The 13,179-nt window shown below is 41.4% G+C and overlaps 1 protein-coding gene across 50 annotated transcripts in view; it reads left to right on the top strand.

Annotated features, from left to right (window-relative positions):
* PUM1 (pumilio RNA binding family member 1) overlaps positions 1–13,179 on the top strand; it is a 121,626-nt gene that overhangs the window by 37,924 nt on the left and 70,523 nt on the right. For 25 of the 50 annotated variants that reach the window (XM_070510493.1, XM_070510490.1, XM_070510489.1 and 22 more), the window contains exon 4: positions 12,756–12,864. The exons of 14 other annotated variants lie outside the window; for them this stretch is intronic. In XM_070510493.1, the coding sequence (XP_070366594.1) occupies positions 12,756–12,864 (109 nt within the window). The remainder of the gene's footprint in view (positions 1–12,755; positions 12,865–13,179) is intronic. 11 more of the 50 variants (XM_070510492.1, XM_070510484.1, XM_070510514.1 and 8 more) reach the window with 1 other exon arrangement.

The raw sequence follows: 13,179 nt of genomic DNA on the forward strand, positions 1-13,179 counted from the left end.
TCGTTACCTATGTGAATGTCCCAACAGTTTTTTGAAAGATATCAATACCATTTTTTTTTAATGACGAAAATGAATCCTAAGGTCAGGTGACGCCAGCTAAGGTCATAAGTGTCAAGATGTGGATGAACTTCAAGTTCTGTTTCACTAGGCTCAGAAATAAGAATAGGTGTAATAAATTGAGCGTATTTGATTTTTTCAGGTACTGCGCTAATCACTTCGCATACATTACAGTCTTCACAGGGGTCCTGCAATATTATGATGCCCTTTTATAGATCAGGCAAAGGGGATTAAAGAGGCTAACATGATCATGAGCCAGCTGTTTGAATGAGCCTGGGTCTCTCTCACTCCAAATCCTGCGTTTCTGCTGTCTTACCTGCATGTACAGAGTCTACCCATCATTCATAACCTAGCTTCAGTTGTAGCTCCTCCTTAAAGGCTCTCTTGCTCTCACCACCCGGTAGCTACGGGGAGTAATTTAAGTAGCAAGTTATTTGTATTCTTATGGCCCTACTTTAGTCTATATATAGTAATTTGTGTAAATGTTTTCCATTTCTTTGCACGCAACTTTGTTGAGGACAGGGGCTTCAGCTAATACTGTACTTTGTAAACTCTGGATGCCTAATATATTGTGTTAAATGAATCTTATACTAATAAATATTTTTGTCTAAGTAGGGATGCCTTTTTGTTTTCTCTTTTACTTCAGAAGTTGGTATCACCCTCCCCACAGGGGACCTCAATTCAATATTTATTGCCCGTATTCTCTATTCAGGTTAGTTTTCCACCCTTAGGCATGTCGGGATGTGAAGGGGAGGATGAGGGAAGGACAGAACTGAAAAGCATTTATTCAGCCTTCTATGCAGAATTTTATACTTTTGAACTGTTCGGTAATTTTGCAAAGAGTACACAAGATGAATAGTAACTCAGCAGTGCTGTTAGCATCCAAGTTAAATCTGATATAAAGGCATTTATGATTAAGCGTCTTTGTTTAATATAGTTGTCAGCAGATCAGTAGAACACACTCGGGGACGTCTGCCGGGACGTGGAGACGCCTTCGTTAAACATAACACGAGAAGATGGAGTGGAGCGTGCAAAGCTGGAGTCACTTCGGTTAAACTTCTGGTTCAAGTTTATATTCAACTATGTTGTGTGAGATTCTTTGTTTACTGTTGTTTTGCTATGAGGAGCCAGAACACCAAAATTAATCCGTTGTCTCTTGATTACTCCTGTGGTGCTCGTTATAGCAAAGCATGTAGATGAAGTAGTTTATTTTCTGTATCGGTCTTCCCTGTATGCGTAGTAGCCATATCTATGAAGTTTTCATCTCCTGGAATTCATGAAAAAGGGAACTTGTCTATATCTGGCTGAGATTCTTGTCTTGTTAATTTAATAATTAGAAATAAGCTAAGGCTGACTGGGTGTGTGGGTGGGTTTGAGTATTTGGTCCCATCTTGAGGCGGAGGACTCCTTCTCCTCTCTTAATTGAGCTGTTTGCTTCCTGCTTTGGGGATGTGAGGGAGGCAGGTGATGAAGCAATGTTTTCATGGTTTTGTTCGTGAACTTTACAGGTTTGTTAAGTGAGCTGGAGGCTTATCCTTTGCACACGGGGCCCTCAGGTGCTATTGCCAGAATTATTCATGTAATTATTGAAGTCCAGACCTAGTACACTGTGAATGTGGTTATGTCATAGATCAAACCGTATAGTTGACACATGCATAAAAACAAATGTCCTTATTTATAGGTAGCTGAGGTAACATGCCGTTCTCATATCCTGCAGAAAAGCCTGGTTCACCCTGGGCATTTCTTCATGTTCTGAATGTAGTTTACTGTCAGTTTATCAAGTTTTAAAAAGATAGCAGAGAAAAGAAGTTTCTTCTGGCTCTATCCGGTATCTTGAAGTGGGAAGGTGTAAGGGAAACCTTCCTTGCAGTGGATTCAGGAGAGAGTGCAATGAAGAAAGGATGAGTGTGCAGCTTGCCCCTGGTTACTTTATCACAAAATAATGTGGAGAGTGAGATGCTGAATGTTTTTGGAAGGGCATGCTTTATAAAAGTACAGCCAATATCTTTTGTGTGTTTCCTTTCAAGGATGAAGTTGTTGAGTGATTGTGTTCTTTGTATGGTAATAAGCACTGGAAAACCCCTGTGCTCCTTGAGGAGAGTGCGTTTTGGAGTTTAACAGTGGTCTGGGGCCGGCCCGGTGGCACAGTGGTTAAGTTCACACGTTCTGCTTCAGCGGCCTGAGGTTCACCAGTTCGGATCCTGGGTGTGGACATGGCTCTGCTTGGCAAGCCATGCTGTGGCAGGCGTCCCACATATAAAGTACAGGAAGATGGGCACGGATGTTATCTCAGGGCCAGTCTTCCTCAGCGAAAAGAGGAGGATTGGCAGTAGATGTTAGCTCAGGGCTAATCTTCCTCAAAAAAAAAAAAGTTGGAGTTTAACAGTAGATGTCAGTTGAAGAACTGACTGCAGTTCTCTCTAATTTGTGGTTGTCCTGAAATCTAAGAGCTACCAAATTCGTATCTCTACTTGATTGCTCTTTTTGCTGTTACTGTTCCCCAGCAACCTGCAGTGGATCTTCAGGACAACCTTAAAATTTTATCCATTAGACTTGTGAACTTAAACTTGCAAATGCCATCTTCGTGCGTGCTTGGATCCTGTTTTCATGTGGACGTTGCACTCAGTTGACTGCAGAGTGATTCCTGATTGAGGGAAATTCAGTGGGGGACTGGTTTGTGTACTTGGTCACTTCGTTCTTGTCTATCATAATGGGCTATGAGTCTTCACTTTGGAAATTATATGGATTATTTTTAATCCTTTGAGAACTGGGAGAGGCATCTAAGCTGAAGTTTGTCCATTCTTTACCCCATTTCCACAGCTTCCTTCTCTTACCATTTCATGCCTGGATTACTGCACTGACTTCTGCTTAGCCTCTCAGCATCCATTAGCTTTTCTCACCCATCTATGGGAGAGAGTCAGACTAATCTTTTAAAGATAATTTTTATGATATTTCTCTGTGTTGTTGCCTACTGGATTAGAGCCTGACTCCTCGGTGCTCCTTAAGCCTCACTGGTACCTGGACTGGTTGTGCCGTTTCACCCTCTCCTTGCCTGCTCTGCTTTGTGAATGGCCAGGCTCCTTTTTTATTCGTGGGCACCTGCCCTTCTTGCTTTAATTTCTCCCTGTGCTCTTTGTGGACAGTCCTTTCCACTGTCTTCTCACTCTGAACTCTCCCCTCCTTCCAGGCATTCCGTGCCAGTCCTGTTCCAGCTTACTGTCCTTTCTGTATCTGTGTGTGGTGGGTCTTGAGGTCCAGCAGTCTTTCTACACTATTAGCCTGCTTCCCTTAAAATGCCTTGTAACCGGGTCAGTTTGATTCCTGATAGGTTTTTCTTTTTAATCTTTTCTTTCAGGGCAAAGAATGTCTTCTACTTTTGTTATTTCCAGTAGTGGCTAATGCAGGCTGTGCATTTCAGAGTATGGTCAAGTAATACTTAGCTTTTTAATATCAGTAAATACTTCAGATGCTGAAAATTTGTTTTTTCAATAGGCAGAAAAGCAATATTGGTTTTCCAGATGTGGGAGAGAAGATCAAATTACCTCCTATTGGCCAGGCCTAAGTGATTTGTGTGATTTCATCCTTAGTGGTGGAAGTGTTATTAAAGGATATTACATACAAATATTAACAGTGTTTATGAAAAGTGCTTAATAACCCGGGAAAAATTATTTTGTAAAACTGTTAATTTTATATACTGCATAATTATAATTATGCAAAAAATTAAACTTTTATTTTTTTAAAAGGAGTATATTATATTTCAACCAAAAGAGAGATTTAGTTAAGACATCATTATTGTGGAAATTTATTTTCAGTAGTAATTGTCTTGCCACATAGGCTAAAGATTTTAAGCAGTAATTACTAGTTGCCAGATTGTGATGCTGCCTAGTAGAGAAATGTGAAAAAATTATAGCAAATGTTGTTAGACAGTTTTTTGTGATTTGAATAAAATGAAACAGAACGAAAATGTTTTAACATTTAAAAATAATCTTTACGCATAAATATTGAGTAACTGATTAAAAAGGATGCAAGACACTTCCTTAATTAGTAGATATATAAAGGAGAAGTGAGAATTTAGAAGATCATATTCCTTAAACTGAAAGAGAATGTGAACATGAAAACACCGTCATCTTTATTTATTTATATACTTAGTTTTTTGTTTGTTTTTTATTTGAGGTATAATTGGCATGCAACATTATATTAGTTTCATGTGTATTTCATAATGATTCAATATTTGTGTATATTGCAAAATGATCAGAATAAGTCTAGTTAACATCCATCACCATAGTTACAGATTTTTTTGTGTGATGAACACTTTTAAGATTTACTCCCTTAGCAGCTTTCAGATATGCAAAAGAGTATTATTAACTATAGTCGTCATGCTGTACGTTACATCCCCATGGCTGACCTTATAACTGGAAGTTTGTACCTTTTGACTCTTCACCCGTTTTGCCCAACCCCCATCCCTCACCTCTGGCAACCAGCAATTTGTTCTCTGTATCTATCTGCTTGATTTTTTTTTTTTTAGATTCCACGTATAAGTGAGGTCATATGGTATTTGTCTTTCTCTGTCTGACTTATTTCACTTAGCATAATGCCCTCAAGGTCTCTCCTACTTAGTTATTTTTAGTTTAAAAAATAAGTGGCTTGTGATTAGACGATTGAACATTTTCATCATTCCTTATTTAAGCTACCATTTTCAAAGTGGATTGGCAGTTATTATCTGCATTTGAAACATATGGTATGAGCTCTCTCCTTATAATTGCACTTTGGGTTTGGCCCAGTGGTACAGTGGTTAGGGTCGTGTGCTCAGCTTTGGTGGCCCAGGGTTCGCTGGTTCAGATCCTGGGTGTGGACCTAGCACCACTCATCAAGCCATGCTGTGGCGGCATCCCACATACAAAAAAAGAGAGGAGGATTGGCACAGATGTTAGCTCAGCAACCATCTTCCTCAAGCAAAAAGAGGAGGACTGGCAACAGATGTTAGCTCAGGACCAGTCTTCCTCACCAAGAAAAAAAAAGTACTTTGAAGTTATGTTGAAGTGAAATGTATCTGCTTAAGAGAAAATGCCTTATTTGTTGACAGTGAATTCCATACTGCCATAAGTTCAATTTTTATTTGTTAGAAAATCAGTTCTAAATCATAATAAAAGTATATTTTGTAACAAGTCATCTGTAATCCCACCATACCAACAAGCACCTGTTTTAATTTTAATTATTCTTTCCAGTCTTGATCCAAAAGGGAAGGGTGTGTGAGGAGAAGCAGTCCTTACTTGTACAATTTTTTATTTTACTTTTAAAATTTACTGTTGTTTTGTCAGTATTACAGTCACGATGGCTGTTCGGGCGAGTGTACATTGTTGCACTACCGTGGGCTTCTTGCACAGTTAGTTTGCTCCCAGCTTGTTTGCTCTTACACTTTGACTGTAGAGGTTTTTTTTCTTTTGAATTTTTTTGTTGAGGTAATTCTCAGGAATGAATTTGACTCTTTTTTTTTTTTTTCAATTCTTCTCCCCAAAGCCCCCTGGTACGTAGTTGTATATTGTAGTTGTGAGTGCCTCTGGTTGTGCTGTGTGGGACACTGCCTCAGCGTGGCCTGATGAGTGGTACCATGTCTGCACCTGGGATCTGAACCGGCGAACCCCGGGCCGCTGAAGCGGAACGTGCGCACTGAACCACTGTGCCACTGGGCCAACCGCCCCCGCCCCCATGTGACTCTTGATGTGTCTCTTTTCTGAACCCTTTCCAAAAGAATTGTCCTAACAGTGAACAGTTGCACCTTTTTTTAAAGACTTGTAAAGGATATTGATTTATACTTTTATGTTTAGACCATTTCTTGTTAAAGCTTTAGTAATAATCATATGAGTAGAGTTTACAGTATTTACGAAAGCACTTTATATCGTGTCTCACTTCATTTCACAACAACCCTCTGTGATATAGAGGGCTAGGTAAATCCCCTAAGGCATTAAGATTTTGGGAAGGGATTTCTGAAAATCATGATTTTCACACGTCAGAGCTCTGAGTAGAACAAGCGCCTGTCAGTGATTACCTATAGTACTTTATTTCAGTCAGTTTGGAGCAGTCCTCTCTCTGAGTTGATGTCAGATTCTTTTAATGTGATGAAATTATTTACTAAGAGATTAAAAAAAAATTTCTTTTTGGCCGTGTCTTACCAGCCAATTAAAATACCAGGTGTTTGACTCCTGCGTTGGCTACATTCCCGTGCCTCTAAGCTTGTGATGGAAGTCTGCATTACCAGATAATGGAGCAGGCCTGATCGGGCCTGCAGTGCTCTCGTAGCCTGTGAGGGGCGCTCCCTGGAGAGCTGCGGCTGTGCTCGAGACAGCTCTGTGCAGCCCGCGTTGCAGCTGGGAGCGGTTCCCTAATGCTGCGTGCCCCTTGAGTGCAGAGTCCTTGCTGGTGTGTGCATTCGGTGTTGAGACCATCGGTAACCCTCCTTCTGCTTCCCTAGGCACATATTAGTGGTGGGGTGGCCAAGCAGGTCCAGTCCTTAATCATCACTTGCCTCTTCTCACTTTCTGGAAAGCTGTAATCATGGTTCTTGCAGTGTCTTGTTAGAGCTCTTAATTTTGTGGGATTTACGCTGAGGTGGACTGGGCGGTGCTGTGTCCTCTGCTCACTGAGTGCTAGGAGCATTTCTTTGGCTAGCCATTAGTAGCGTGAAGCCTGTTGGTTACTACTTGGTTCTTAAATGACAGCAGCAGCTAATTCTTTGAGTGGCTACTGAGTTCAGCCTTGTACTACTCCTTTACACGATTTCATTTAATGCTCTTGGGAGTTCATTTTATGGATGAGAAAACTGAGCCATACACGGGTTAAATTTACAATTGGGATTTAAAATCAGTTTTTTAAAAATGGTTTCAAAGCACTCGTCTGCTTTACCAGTGTATTAATTCTTAGTACGAGAAGCTTAGAGGTTGGCATTCTCAGCCCTTCACCACCTCCTCCTCTGTTTCAAGGGCTGTTTGTAGGCGTTCATGTGATGATTGTGCAAGTGTAGCTTGGTGTATTGCTTTTTTTGTTGTTAGATGATAAAACAAAAAAGATGTTTCCAAACAAAATTTCGCCATCCCAAGTGGCTAACGTTGCTTTTAAACCAGTGCTTGATTCTATTTTGTTCTCCAGAAGCCTCAGGAATAAGCTTACTGATTCCTTTACTCTCCTTAAATCATTTCTTTTACAAACCTGTGGTTCAAGCTGGGATAAGTAGTGTGTGTGTTTTCCTCCCAAAGATTTGAAAACAGACACAGTTGGAGGGCCAATTAGGAATCCCACTTGATGGGACAATACAAGGAAGAGTACATCTTTTGTATTGCTGGGGAGGGTGGCGGGACCCCCCAGCACTGCTTCTGAGTTTGTAGGTCTTGAAAGAGACCAGTTATTAATTCAGAGATGATTGAATTATAGGATTGACCTACACTAACCTGAATAACAGACTAATGTATAAATCCAAAAATGCAGTTCACTGGTTTGTAAGGAGAAGCAGTAACTCAAGTGGACAGGATGGTTGTGTTCAGTGGTCAGTGTGCCTGGCTCTAGGCGGAGGCCAAGTTCTCGTAAGGAGTTTGCTTGGTAAGCGGAGTCTGAGCCGGGAAGTGACTTGGTGTTTTTAGTGGCTACTGTGATCGAGCTGTTATCTAGCCTGACGTGTTAGTTGCTTTCGTAAGGACAGACTTGTTTGTCATGCACCCTCTCCCTAAATATGCCAGCTGGATAATACTGCCTACATCTGAATCCCTGGGTCTCCTTTGCTTTGGTTGAACCAATTCCTAATTCCCATTATCTTCCTTTAGAATTGTCAGATCTTTTAATCCTCTTATTGCCTAACCTGTCTTTAAAGTGAATTTTGTAAACCTCTGCTGTCATCTGTTCTTTTTTGTCCTGTCAAAGAACAGTCTTTGTTTCCGAATTCTTGATGGGATAAACAGTAACTATCTTTTCATATACTATTTGCTTTTAAATTTTTGCTGATTGAGTTTAGGTGTTGCTTAAGTGAAGGTTTGGCACCTCCTGGCATTTGTACCAGTGGATTGGCATGCCAGTGGGTTGACGAACCAGGATGTTTTAGGCCAATGCTGTGGATGATGTTACCTCTAGAAGGTTACTGTTGAATTTGGAATAATAATTAGATACTCATCATCACTTTGTTTTATAATTCAATAGATTATAGCTCCTATTTTTTTTTGGTGAGGAAGATTGGCCCTGAGCTAACATCTGTGCCAGTCTTCCTCTATCTTGTATGTGGGACACTGCCACAGCATGGTTTGATGAGTGATTTAGGTCTCCACCTGGGATCTGAACCCGTGAACCCCAGGCTGCTGAAGTGGAGTGTGCTGAATTTAATCACTAGGCTACGGGGCCTGCCCCTATAGCTCCTTTTAACGTGCTTAGATTTGAACAGTTAATGTCTTTATTTTAGTTCACTTTTTTTTTTTTGAGGAAGATTAGCCCTGAGCTAACATCTGCCAATCCTCCTCTTTTTGCTGAGGAAGACTGGCCCTGAGCTAACATCTGTGCCCACCTTCCTCTACTTTATATGTGGGACGCCTGCCACAGCATGGCTTGCCAAGCCGTTCCATGTCCGCACCCGGGATCCAAACTGGTGAACCCTGGGCTGCTGAAGTGGAACGTACGAACTTAATCTCTGCGCCACCGGGCCAGCCCTTTAGTTGACTTTTGAGTATGTGATTGCTGCTAATTCTCAGCAAGCTTAACATGTCTAAGTCAGTTTCTTTTTGCAGGATTAAAAAAGGCGTCATTTTTTAATACAGAAGGGTTATGAGACAAAGTAGCGGAGAACATGAAATGGAGCAGACAAAATTCTTTCCCAATTCAAAAACACTTGGATTTTAGATATTAGAAATGGAACAAGAAGTGCTTCTTGAAAACAAACTCTTAAAGAAGTGTTTGAATATAAGAAAACTTCATCTGTTCGCTACTGCATCAGTTACCAATTGCTATGTAACAAATTACTCCCAAATTTAGTGGCTTAAAACAATGCAGTTGTTTAAGCCTCACAGTTTCTTAGGTCAAGAACCCCAGTCAAGGCTTTGCAAGATCCTCTGTTTCCAGGTCCCTCACAAACTGAATCAGAATTTTAGCTAGGGCTGTGGTCATCTCAGAGTGCAATTGGAGAAGGGTCTGCTTCAAAGCTTACTCACATGGTTGATATCAGGGTGAAGTTCCTTCCTCACAGGTTATTGGCTTGGGGGCCTCAACTCCCAATGAATTGATGTCCAGTGACCTCTCTTGGTTCCCTGCTATGTGGGCCTCTCTATAGGGCAGCTCGCAACATAGCAGCAAGCTTCATCGGAGTGAGCAAGCAGGAGGGCAAGAGAGACCCGTGAGAGGCCAGGGGAGGAGTAGAAACAAGACCGAGGTTAGTTTTTGGTTACAATCTTCAAAGTGACACCCCATCACTTTTGCCTTGTGTTATTCTTTAGAAGGAAGTTGCTGGGTCCAGCCCACAGTCAAGGGCAGGGGATTACACAAGGGTATGAGGACCAGGAGGCAGAGGTCATTAGGAGTCATTTCAGACCCCGCTGACCACACAGCCGGGGAGTGGAGATGGGCATGTTTTAGAGGAAAGAGAGAAATGCTAGATTCTGTGGAATATCCAGAGACCGAAGAGCTTTGCTAAGTTCGCTTCTGTCTTTGCCCAGGTACCTTAGTTCAGTATTTACTTTCCTTCCCATTTGCAGAGCACCTTTGCAAACCCGGAAGATTCACTTTCTCTTCCTTTCAGAATCGGCATACTGCCGCCCTCTTCTCCCGCATCCTTGTTCTTTATCTCTTACAAACCTGCCTTTTCAGTCCCTGCTGTTTTCATTGATAATAGTTAATTGACCTTCTTGCTGCTCATTTGCCAAAGCATATGGAATTCTAGTACTTTCTGGGCTGCTCCTGGCATCTATTTAGAATTTATACTGATTGTTAATAATGGGGATACGGTTGCCTTGTTACTGACTAGGGTCTTGAGTTTTTTGGTGTGTGGTTAAGACTTTGCATCTGTTACTACTTTGAAGTAGAATCTCCACTTTTTAGCACCTTTTCTACATGTTTGTTGTATTGTTGTTTCCTTTTGAGAGAATTTGGCCTGAAAACAGCCTTGCTTATATGTTTGCCTGCTTTTACTGGCTGTGCATGTTATAACAGTCTGGCAAGCTACAATGAAAGATGACAGGATCCCAGAAGTCTCTTTTTTTTTTTTTTTTTAAAGATTTTATTTCTCCTTTTTCTCCCAAAGCCCCCCAGTACATAGTTGTGTATTTTTTAGTTGTGGGTCCTTCTTGTTGTGGCACGTGGGATGCCGCCTCAGCATGGCTTGATGAGCAGTGCCGTGTCTGCTCCCAGGATCCGAACCCGTGAAATCCTGGGCTTCCCCAGCAGAGCATGTGAACCTAACCACTCGGCTGCGGGGCCGGCCCCCCAGAAGTCATTTTTGAAGCCTTGAGTTCAAGGGCTGCTGCTTTCAGTAAGCAGTTTGACAAATTATTGACAGACTGTATTTGCATATGGAGGCTGGTACTTATAGAAGCTTTTCCTTGAGTTTTGAATAAAGATTTCCAAATTTGTGTGGAGAGGGCTAAGCACCATAATGAGTATTTTTGATCACCTTTGCGCTCTTTCCACTGTTATGTGGAGAACAAAATTAACCCACAAGTGGGGTGTCCCTTGTGCTGACATTCTTCTGTACACAAAGGAGAAGTTGATGTGGACTCCTCTTTGCTCACACGCCCTACAAAACACGGGAGAAAAACCAGAATGTTAGTTGGAAAGGGTACAACCAATAGGGAAAGAAATTCTCTTTGTAATCTTGTGAGAGGACATTTTTGAGGCTAAAAAGAGAACATGAAGTTTACCAACAGGAACTTCTGAGTTGGGCTTGAGTAGCCCACATTAATTCTCAGCGCCCCTCCTGTCATTTACAGCTGTTCGCCTTGGTTTGAGGCCGGTGAATACGTTTAGTGAGGACCTGATATGCGGTGGGCATTGTGCTAGGTACTCAGCAACCACATCTCCAATTTTCACGACAGTCTGGAAGACATTCCTTCAACAGGACAAAGAGAGTGAGGCCCAGGGCACGTCAGCAGTTTGTCCTAGGACACATCGAGGTTGTCTAGTCCAGGGCTTCCTCACTCCACTGCTTAGCTGTGGTCTGGGCTGTCCCCCCATTCAACCCCTCTCATCCCCTCCAGTGACCAGACCAGCTATGTCCTCCTTGCTGTCAGAGAACGCACCTGAGAAGCGCACTAGGAGTTGACTGCTTATGACTCTGTAACTGAAAGTAAACCTATGCGTCTGTGCAATTACATGTCAGACCAGAGTGTCTTTCGTCATGATCTTGTTGGATTAGAAAGTAAATTGGGGCCTAAAGAGAAAGTATGTGGGAAGCTGCTTTGGTCCAGGTAGTAACCCGTGTCTGCCAGATAGATTTATAGAGCTCGATTAAAGTTATGCTGAGAAACCAGAATTTAGGTGTGGAAAGCTGAGATTGATTTTAGTAAGGGCAAAGTTGAGTTATTCCTCCACTGTCATTGGGTTATAAATATCACTTAGGTTATCATTTAGGTTATATATTAGAAAGGTCAACCTTCAAGGAGGAGAACAAATGTTTTGTGCTTTATGGTTTTTTATTCAGTTCCTCTGAGAAATTTGACTCTCCAAGTATGCTCTTTTCTGCTCAAAAATAGTGGTTAGGTAATGTTTCAAACTTCTGAGTTTCTTGTCTGACTAGTAGCAGCTGAAATGGAAACATAATAAGAGGAAGTAAAGAACATTTTAGTGAGTAAAGCTGATGAACGGCATGAAGGATAATGGGATTCTAGTGGAATTTTACTTTGTAACCCTAGTCATTGATGCTTTTGATCTTGTGCAGCTGTATTTGGCTTGAAGGCTACTAGGCATTTCTTTGGTTGAAGCTAGTTTAAACTTCTCACTGGTTTAAGGCCAGTGATGCCTGCATTTCTGTGAAGCGTGGAATGTGTTGTGAAGTCACTTTAATGGCATTACTAATTAGCTGAGGTCAGGAGATTTTATTTCCCTTCTAGTAACAGAGGAATAGCTGTTTTATCTTTCAAAGATCTTGGAATAGGTTAATGTTGTGGTTGGGAGTTTTTTTTGTTTTTATTTTTTCTTTCTGGTGATAAAAGTGTTTTGGTTAACAGAATCTCTTTGTATGAAGGAGGTAAAGTTTGCCCTAGCATTCCGTCGCTGAGGTCTGAGTTCATGCCCCGGCCTGAGTCACTCTGTATGGTCAGTTAGTACACATGTAGGCAAAAGAAGTGCTTTAGTGGTTCTAGGCACCTTCTTTGTCAGTAAGAGTAAGAGTCTTATTAGCAAGCAGTTAGCTAATAGACCTAATATTAGTCCCCTTGCCCCACTCCCTTAAAAAATCTTGGCATAGGTTAAGTGAATAATTGTAGATATTTAAGCTGAGCCTCTATTGTGATGGGTTGATCTGGGCCCCCTACCATCCCCGCCTTGCCTTAGGCCTCTCTGTGACTTTTACCAGATATGCGTTAGTGCCCTGATCACAATCTGCGTAGTCAGAACACTGTGATTAAAGACCTGCAGGGCACATGAGCATCTTCAGTACCCTTGTCTAAAAGAAAGTGTTGACTGCTGTACTTTCATCCTTTATGAATTCTTTAAAAGCATCTATTATTTTTAATTTGCAGCAGCTCTTGCCAGGTAAAAAGTTTTGGGAAACAGATGAATCCAGCAAAGATGGACCAAAAGGAATATTCCTGGGTGATCAATGGCGAGACAGTGCCTGGGGAACATCAGGTAATCTAGATCTAGCATCTGTACTGTGATTTATGCCTGTCTTAGAGCTCCTTTCCTCAGCAGTTGGCAAGTCGTGAATTTTACATCAGTGACATAAGCATGTCAAGCAGTGTCCTGTCCTGTAGTATAATTGCCATGAAGGAGCTTATATGATGTAATTTATTAAAACATAATTAACACAAAATCAAATCTTCAATATTTTATTCAAGTGCTAGCCACAGGGCAATGGTCTTATTTAAAATGACCAGAATTCCAGCTATAACTTTTTGTTCTGTATTGCTGTCAGCATACTTGGAATTAGAAAATCCGTGCCTG

This window comes from Equus asinus, chromosome 5 (genome assembly GCF_041296235.1).
Source record: "Equus asinus isolate D_3611 breed Donkey chromosome 5, EquAss-T2T_v2, whole genome shotgun sequence".
Taxonomy (NCBI): Eukaryota; Metazoa; Chordata; class Mammalia; order Perissodactyla; family Equidae; genus Equus; species Equus asinus.